This window comes from Otolemur garnettii, unplaced genomic scaffold, assembly GCF_000181295.1.
Source record: "Otolemur garnettii isolate 467f Iridium unplaced genomic scaffold, OtoGar3 scaffold00180, whole genome shotgun sequence".
Lineage (NCBI taxonomy): Eukaryota > Metazoa > Chordata > Mammalia > Primates > Galagidae > Otolemur > Otolemur garnettii.
Genome location: NW_003852575.1, coordinates 210,918 through 220,286, shown reverse-complemented (window position 1 = coordinate 220,286; position 9,369 = coordinate 210,918). Strand labels below are relative to the sequence as shown.

General features: G+C 44.0%; 1 protein-coding gene across 1 annotated transcript in view; it reads left to right on the top strand.

The window, feature by feature from the left end:
• SH3BGR (SH3 domain binding glutamate rich protein) overlaps positions 1 to 3,973 on the top strand; it is a 59,590-nt gene extending 55,617 nt beyond the window's left edge. The window contains exons 8-9 of the mRNA XM_012811939.2: positions 879 to 1,007; positions 3,927 to 3,973. Coding sequence (XP_012667393.1) covers positions 879 to 974 — 96 coding nt within the window. The 3' untranslated portion in view covers positions 975 to 1,007; positions 3,927 to 3,973. The remainder of the gene's footprint in view (positions 1 to 878; positions 1,008 to 3,926) is intronic.
• Positions 3,974 to 9,369: the final 5,396 nt, after the last annotated feature.

Below are 9,369 nucleotides of genomic sequence, written 5' to 3'. Positions count from 1 at the left end.
GTCTCTTTATTTTTAATGTTAATACATCAAACGAGCGAGCGACTATTCCTAGACCTAAAGGTTATTTCTAACTTATTCTACATCATGATTTTTCATTATTTGCAAATTATATTTTTTAAATAAGTATTTCTTTTGTTTCTCTCTTGCTAGGCAAGCTTCCATTTTTGAAAACCCCATTTTTATATATAAAAATAAGACAAAAACATATTAATTTGGAATTCACTCCAGATAGATGCTAATAACTTTGGGTTGAAGAAATGAACTTGTTACAACAAACTATAACCAGCTCATGTGTTTAAAAGCTCATTCTTTCTGACAAAATTCTACTTGCTGAGATTCTTTTATTCTTCTACCCATCTACCTTCTGAACATGTACAGGTTATTTGGTGGGAATAGTTTATTAATATGAGTATAGAATCTATGCTTAAGAGAAATCATGATTCCCATTAGAATTAATGTACCACATGCTGCTGTACCATTCCGGGCAAAGAGGCTGTGTTTTGAAGGATGATGTTTTTGTGTGCTGTGGTGTATGTGGTGTGTATATGGTATGGTGTGGTGGGTGTGAGGGGTATGGGGTGCGTGTGTGTTGTATGTGGTGTGAGGGATGTGGGGTGTGTGTGGAGTGTGAGGGTGTGTGTGAAGGTGTGGGGGTGTGTGTGGTGTGTGTGTGGGGGGTGTGGTGTGTGTGAGGGGTATGGTGTGTCTGTGAAGGGTGTGTGGTGTGTGTGGTGTGTGTGAAGGGTGTGTGGTGTGATGTGTGTGTGTTACGTGTGGGCAGCTCTCAGCTCCCATGTCAGATTTTACACTCTTTTTCTCGTGTCTGTGTCTCCGGCCCTCACACTCCTTAACAACAATGAAATTTTGGTGAAAAGAAGACGGAAGAGGTAACTGAGGAGGGAGCAGAAGAGGAAGCAGAGGAGGAGGAAGCTGACGGTGACGAGGAGCCAGGAGAAGGAGGAGAAGACTCTTAGGCCTTTCATGTTTAATTTCTTCCGCGTTTCCAGGTAGCTACAGGATTTTGGTGCTGGGGTCCCTGTTGAGTCCAGTCTGCTCTGTGTCACACTCTCTTGGTGTCAGAGAAAGTGCATCCCAGTCAGAGCCACCAGGTCCCTTCCCAGCCCCTGGTCTGTACAACTTGCAGGTGGTCAAGCCCCTTCCTGGAGCTGCAGGGCTGGGCCCCCTCAGTGGATCCATTTCTAGGCAGGGCACAGAATGCCGGGGGTTGGGGAGCGTTTCTGGAGAAGTTGTACCTTTAAGGCAAGGCAGGCCTTTGTTTTGCTTCCTCTGTTCCTTGATGTAAACCTTATTTAAGGGAAGGCACAGAAAGGGCCCTTTCTCAGCATCCTGTCACCCCGACACCTCTGCTGAACACGGGCACATCTGGAGAGGGCTGAAAGCTGATGTTCAGAATGACGGTGCTAAGTAATGATAAATCGTGACCTTAAGGACATCACAGAGTTGCCTGTGATTCATGAAAGAAAGTCACACTGCCAGAGATGTCTTCCTGAGTGTGTGACACTAGATTTTGACTTATTAACTATTACCCCGATCGTGCCTGTAGAAACACTGGGATGTGCTGAAGTCAGTTTTGGCATCTTTGGCAAGTGAGTTCTGCTGCTTATAAACTTCTACTGCTGATGAAAAACAATTGTCACTCTGAACAGTTTGATAAGTGCCTCACAATTAGTAGTTAAGTGTCAATGAGAGGATAGACTCTAATGGTAGTGGGTATTGAGACAGGAGGGTAAGCTTAAATACCGTAAGCCTTACAGATAAGACAGTATGTCTGAAAATACCTGAAGATCAGTAAGTACCATAAAATTATCTGTTTTTTCCAGATTTTTGGCAGATGCCTAAGTATATATTGTATTGCTATTGCTGTGATTGACCTAGCAGCTGAATAAGAGGTAGCAGTTTATTCTCCGGGGCGGTAACGTTTACTATAAGAGTTTTTAACAAATTTTAAATTAAAACTTTTTTTAAGTTCCTTATTGTCCATATTATGCCTTTACTGAAAAATCAGAGACAGATTTTTGGCAGTTCTCTTGGGGCAGCCAGGGGAGGAGTTAAGGAGGGAATACGCCCCATAAGCACACAGCTGAGGTCTGTGAGAACCTTGGCGTCTGAGCAGACACAGATGCACAGAAGGGTTCTTTTGGAGAGGGAAGAAATCCCTGGTGCTTTTTTTTTTTTTTTTGAGACAGAGCCTCACATATCCCCCTGGGTAGAGTGCCATGGCCTCACAGCTCACAGCAACCTCCAACTCCTGGGCTCAAGTGATTCTCCTGTGTCTGCCTCCCAAGTAGCTGGGACAACAGGCACCCGTCACAATGCCCAGCTATTTTTTTTTTTTGCACCTGTTATTGTTGTTTGGCGGGCCGGGGCTGGATTTGAACCTGCCAGCTCAGGTGTATGTGGCCAGCGCCTTAGCGGCTTGAGCCGAGCCCCTGGTGCTTTGTAAATACTGGCTGACAAATAGCAGTGCTCTGTGCACTAAAGACGAATTTGAATAGTAGGGACCTCCCTTCTTAATATACTTGTACTTACGCTTACAAATAAAAAGACAGTATAACAAATGCTTAATACACTTTTAGGGCATCTTGGAGCTGGCGAGAGTAGCCATCAGTTTGTTATTGGACCATAACAAACAGGTTTTCTCATTCCTGCACTTAAGTTCCGAGGCGAGTCTAGCCCACGGTTTGACCTCTTCCCAGATGATTTTGTTTATGCTCGGGATGCAGAGAACTCTAAGAGCTTACTGCTTGTCACTTTGGTAACAATTCCATTTCTCAGGAGTGTGTTAGGACCCATGTTTGAAAAAAAGCCAACTGCCAAGTCTGCCTTAAGAAATCCCACCTGCAGAATGGTGGGAAGAGCCAGTATGCTGACCTTTATCCTCATACCAGAAACAAAACACCGCAAAACCCACCATAAAAGGCTCCTAAGTACGTTTAAATGTGTCTGTTCACTCTGCTTGGAAAGTTCTTTCAAAAGTATGCAATTTTAAAGAGATGATTATAAAAGTTATTCGATGTGAAATGGCACAGCTCAGAAAGAATCCTGAATGCAGACAGGCGGCTCTTTACAGGCAGGTGCCCCCCGCCCACCGCCGGCCCCTCAAAATGGCCAAGTACAGCTATGCCTGGCTTATTCTGCCTGTTTCCCTGGTGGTTCTAGTTTGGAATCCAGTTCGTAATAGTCTGTTGTGAGGTTAAAATGCCTGACCGTGAAGGAGTGAACCAGGCAGCATCTAAATCCCACCCTTGGCCCCTGGAGAGATTCAAGAACCTTCTTCAGAATGTGATGTGGAGGTGCAGGCAGGCACTCGGCAAAGCATTTGTCTTCCAAAGACAAACCCATGTCAAAGCTCACTGGTGGGCTGTGCATTTTGTTTGAAAAGATAATTTTAGGCAGGACATGACAAGGAGTAGAAGGATGGTAAGCTTATGGAGGGCATTCTCATTTCCCATATTGGAAGGGGAGTCAGAATCTAAATTGATGCCCGAGTCCCAGGACAAATAATGTACAATATGAGACTCTGATTTTACCCTTCCCCTCCCAAAGGTTGCCACTTAATCTGTGTACTGTCCTCTACTCTAGCCAGGGGCCATTGAGATTCCTTCCTCCAGGTCTAAGCTGTAAAGTCAACATCCTATGAAACACAGTGGGACATTGTAGTTAGAGATGTTGACTCCCTTAGGGTGTTTGATACATGTCCCTTCAGAGAAAGGAGGTAAAATTGGCATGGTTTTTCCATGGGAAAAATTTCCTTTGCTTTCCTTGCCTTGGGGAGCAAATGATGATTAGTGGTTTATAAACAGAAGGTGATACTTTTCTGTATTATATTTAAATAGTGAAGATTGAGGTAAATGTTCTCTGTCTCTCTTTAACAGACTTTCCTTAATATTTTCCCTTTCTTCTAGAAAACCCAAGCCATGAAGCAACATTTCAAATGTCTCCCACAAACCAAACTCCATGAAATACCGTGGCCCGAAGCTAGCACAGCTCTCAGCACATGGGGGCTCACCGAGGACTCAGCATACCTGACGACATGCTTAGGTGTCCGTGGCTAGCTCCTTAATCATCCTGATAGGAAACTGAATGTGAATACAGCGTGTGCATCCTTCACGTGCCTGACGGTGTTGGCCTTGGCAAAGTTTGTTTGTTTGTTTTGCTTTGCATGACTAGACCTGATTAATCACTGAAAAACACAATTTCAAGGCATGGAGCTTCTTTCTCTTTGTGATACAATAAAAGTATTTCTTCCTAAGTGCCTTGTGCTACTTGTCTCAGAATTAGCTTTGAAAATGAAGTGCTTTCCAGAAAACAATCATATAAATAAAGATGGGTTGTGAAAGGCCTTGTCCCTGGGCATCATTGTGCTCTTCACAGTCTGTACTCAAACACGCCAAGCCTGACTCCTGAGCGCACTGTCCCCTCTGCGTTGGGATAGATGATGCTTGTTGCGCTGATCATCTGGTCCACCTTTTCAGAGTGCACTGATGGTCTAAGTTACATCATACTCTGTACCGTGCACGTGGCTGTGCACATCATCGTGGAAGCCTCCTCTGACCGTAGCTGTGCACCCACGTGTGCGGGCATGAGGGTAAGGACAGAGACGTCTGAGCCTGGTGCCCTTGGCACATCTCTGAGCTGCAGGGAGCGGCTGCTCTGTTTCTCCTGTGTTGATTGATTTGTAGCTGTGGTTGCAGAGCTGGGATGGTGACTTTGCTGCTGATGGCCAGCAGTGTGTGTTCCCCAACAGCCGGTCGAGCCCCAGTGACATCACGCCAGGTAGGTCTGATGGTGTCCCCAGACGCTTTCCTTTCTTGGGAGGTTTTGCGTGGGTGCTGTTCCTCGCGTTTTCTTGCAGCCACGTGTTGGCTCTGCATTGTCTCCTTGCTGTGCTGTTGTCCTGTTTCCCGGTGATTATGGCAGTTCAACTTGGAGCAGCCGGAAACTTCTCCGAGTCTGCCTGTTTGTGTCATTCGGGAATGTCCGCCGCGGTGCCAGAGGGCGTGCAGTTCTCCTGAACTCTAGAAAACAGCTCTCTTCTTGTTGCCCTAGTAACAAAAAGAGGAATTTTGAGTAGAATTAGGTTATTTTGTTCCAAATCATTGAAGTAGTCTACTTTAAAAACATTTCTACCTTTTGTGAAAAAGAAGGTAAAAGACTGCAGTAAAATGAAAATTTATATAATTGAAAATTAAGTTCTGCTTTTAATTTCATTGCATTAAGTTACGCTCTATCTAAAAAGCCAGCGTCATTTTTTAGCAGCTCTATACAAAAATAAGCCTTAAGCTTCTTGATGCTTAGAGCTGACTTGTAGCTTTTTCGTGATGGAATTATAATGGAGATAGATTTTGCTAGATTTCCCTCATATATCTCATTTTAGCAGTTGTATTTTTTTTTTTTATTAAATCCTAGCAGTGTACATCAATACTATCATGGGGCACAGTGTACTGTTTCTGTATACAATTTGAAATACTTTCATCCAACTGGTCAACATAGCCTTCATGTCCTTCTCCTAGTTATTGTGTTAAGACATCCACAGTCTACAATCAGAGAGATTCACATGTACCCTTATAGGATGAACCATAGGCATGATCCCACCAATCACCCTCCCTCCACCCATCCTCCCCCCTCTCCACCCCCTCCCCTCTCCCCATATTCCTGGACTAAAATTGGGTTATAGCTTTCCTATGAAAGCTATAATTAGGTTCATAGTAGGGCTGAGTACATTGGATACTTTTTCTTCCATTCTTGGGATACTTCGCTAAGAAGAATATTTTCCAGCTCCATCCATGTAAACGTGAAGGAGTTTACCATCTTTCTTAATGGCTGTGTAGTATTTCATGGTGTACATAAACCACAATTTATTCATCCATTCATGGATCAATGGGCTCTTGGGCTTCTTCCATGACCTAGCATTTATGAACTGGGCTGCAATGAACATTCTGATACAAATATCTTTATTGTAGTGTGATTTTTGGTCTTCTGGATATATACCTAATAGAGGAATTATAGGATCAAATGGCAGGTCTATTTTTAGTTCTTTAAGTGTTCTCCAAATGTCTTTCCAAAAGGAACGTATTAGTTTGCAATGCCACCAGCAGTGTAGAGGTGTTCCCTTTTCTCTCTCTCTCTTTTTTTTCCTTTTGTATGAAAGGTCTTTATTGATAGGAAGAGGGAGGCTGCAGAGCAGCACCAAGGAGGAGAGAAAAGAGAAGAGAAAAGAGGGGAGAGAGATAAGGAGAGAGTGGGGAAGAGACGAGAGAGAAAGAGTAGAGAAGAGAGGCAGAGAGAGGTGGAGAGTGTTCCCTTTTCTCCACAACCACGCCAGCATCTGTGATTTTGGGATTTTGTGATATGCACTAATCTTACTGGTTTTAGATGATATCTCAAGGTAGTTTTGATTTGCCATATATCTTAAAAAAATGAAGATGTTTGTGCTAATCAGCAATGGTAACAGACCAATTATTTAAATTGACTCTTTTTCTCACATTGCCGAGTTTTTACTTTCTAGAAGAGTATCTTTATTTGCTCCCACTTAACTTATTTCAAGTATCATTGAAATGAAAAAATCACTTAGATGGATAATACCATATAAACAGTATCAGTTCCTTAGAGTTTTGGTTTCACTTATAGCTCCAACCTTGTGAGGAAAATCCCAAATTTAGACCAAAATATGGTTTATTTTTTAATTTTTATTTATTTTTTGAGAGAGTCTCACTATGTTGCCCTTAGTAGAGTGCCGTGGCATCACAGCTCACAGCAACCTCAAATTCTTGGGCTTAGGAGAGTCTCTTGCCTCAGCCTCCCAAGTAGCTGGGACTACAGGCACCGGCCACAACGCCCGGCTATGTTTTGGTTGTAGTCGTCATTGTTTGGCAGGCCGGGGCTGGATTTGAACCTGCCAGCTCCAGTGTATGTGGCTGGCACCTTAGCCATTGAGCCCAAAATATAGTTTAAAAGCTCACATAGTTTTCACTATTAGAAGCTTCCAGAAACTAAGTAGCATTGTGAATTTGTGAATAAGATTAATTCAAAAGAAAATGCCAGGTGAACAAGCAAATCATTTTGGAATAAAAAGAAAAGATTAGAAAAACGGGATAATCTTAGGACCCAAAGTTAATGGAGTTCAGAGTTTGATTTGTTTGTATTCATATAAGAGAGGCTTGAACATTTGACGTATTAATAGTTGTTTCTTACCTTTTATTTGGTTAGAAAAGCAACAGCACAGAAACTGGGGCGCGTGTTCCGTACCCACTGAACCCTGTCTCCCCTCCGCTCCCTTTTCTCCCTCCAGGGTTTCATTTGCGTCCCTTCGGATGGAAATCTTCCTTTGGTACGACGATTGAGGTTGTCATTGAGTTCTTAGTCTTCTCGGTTAAGTGTGAGTGGTGCAGGAGAGAATGGACCGTATTGCCCGCACAGGGAGTATTTACAGATGTTTTCTTTCAAACCGGTTTCTCTGTTAAACCTGTTCAGGCTGCCCCGGGCTGTAGAGCGGCCCCGGTGTGTTGTAATAGTAGAGCGCGACCGCTAGGTGGAGACAAAAGACAAGCTTCTTAATAGGGTGCCGCTGCGCCAAGGCCCCGTGGCCGCCTGCAAGGTTGGGTGCTGTAAACTGAAATCAGGCGTTGGGAGAGAATGGGACCTTTTTTCAATCAGGTGGAGGAAAAACAAAACAAAACTAGTCCCTCCAAACTAGTTGGTCAATTAGTTAGCATATCATTTATAGTACTTTTATCCAAGATAACTTATTTTGGGCAAAATGTTGCATATTGGCTGTTGAATTTCATAGCTTTACATTATACAAAAGGAGCCAAGACACAGTCAAGGACTCATTTGCATAATGACAATTTTGGTAAAGAATCGAGGTCTTCCTTTAGTGTATGAATGGTTCTATCGTCATATAAGTATACACAGACGCGTGATTGGGGACAATTATCCTTCCCTGTTGCAAGACTTTTAGTCCTAAGAGAACTTATGTCCAGATATTTCCAGAAATGTCCAGACATATATTCATGAGCCTAGCAAAAGCATTCCTTTCACGATTGCCTAGGGGACTTGGCTTTCTTACTACTTTGTTTTGGAAGTACTTTCTTGGGAGCAGAAAAATTGAGCTGAGAAATCTTTAAGATGTATTGGTGCATTGGACTGTCTTCTAAACTAGAAATCTGGAGATTGTTTAAAGATGTGGGAATGTTCTCAGTAATGTGGAAGGCTCAAGGCAGGAAAGGACTCAGCTGGCTGGGTGTGAGTGGCACAGAAGGGGTATGGGGTGGGGACTTAACTCTGGGAATGGGTTCACCCAGCGTTCTGTAGGTTCAGCGCAGTGGACTCACGTAGATCGAGCCCACATGCTGGATTATAATTGGGTTACAGTCTTCCCTGCTATTTTTATTGGCTAGCGCTGACTGTGTGCTTGCTATGAGTCAGTCTCTGTGTTGAGGCCTTCACCTCACCTCCACAGTAACCTGATGAGCGGGCTACCATCTTCATCTGGCAGATGAGGAAACAGGCACTGGACATTCAGTTCTCCAGAAAAGGCTGATCTAGGGCTGAGATGTGCCTGCATCTCTCTCCATATCCAGCAAGAGCCTCCCCCACAGGCCCTCTACTCCCTGTCCTTGGCCACCACCCCATCCCCCTTGGTGCCTAGTCGGGCAGTAGGCAGAATGTGCCCTGCCCTCCACACACCTCTGTCCTGGGTCCTCTCAGGGTCCTCTCAGGGTCCTCACACATTCTGTCTTTAGACTCCCTGAACCAAGGTGACCTGTGCTTCCTGCCTACGAGCCATGTGTTTTGTTTTCTTAGTTGACCATCAGAGGGCAATTCTGTCACCTTCCTCCTCTAGTTCTGGATGCTGCGTGGCCACCACCTGCTGCAGCTGCACAGGGAACTGAATCGTGGTCAGCCCGAAACAGCTCTATCTAGAAATTGGCCATCAGCCTCAGAAGTGAAAACTAAAATTGCCACCTGCCCTTTTCTAGTCTGCCCCTGATGCTAAAGGACCCACCCAGAACTCATCTGGTGTTTAGCTGTTAGCTGCCACCAATGATGTGCCAAGGTCCCAGCCAACCCCTCAGGATGGTTTTAGCCAAGGGAATGAATGGCTCCTTCTGCCTTCTAGGTGGCGATGACGTAATGAGGGGAAACACGTCTTAATCATCAGATTGCAATTTTAGTTTGTTTTGTAGCAGTTCCTATTTCCCTGAGTCCTTTTAAAAAAGTTGTCTATCCCTGGGAAGATACAAAAGTCATCTAGGGAGAAAGTAAAGCTCATATTAAAAACATTGCATTCATCAGCTAATTTCTACTTAGAGTCAGTAAAAATAAGGTAGAGAAATGCAACCTGGT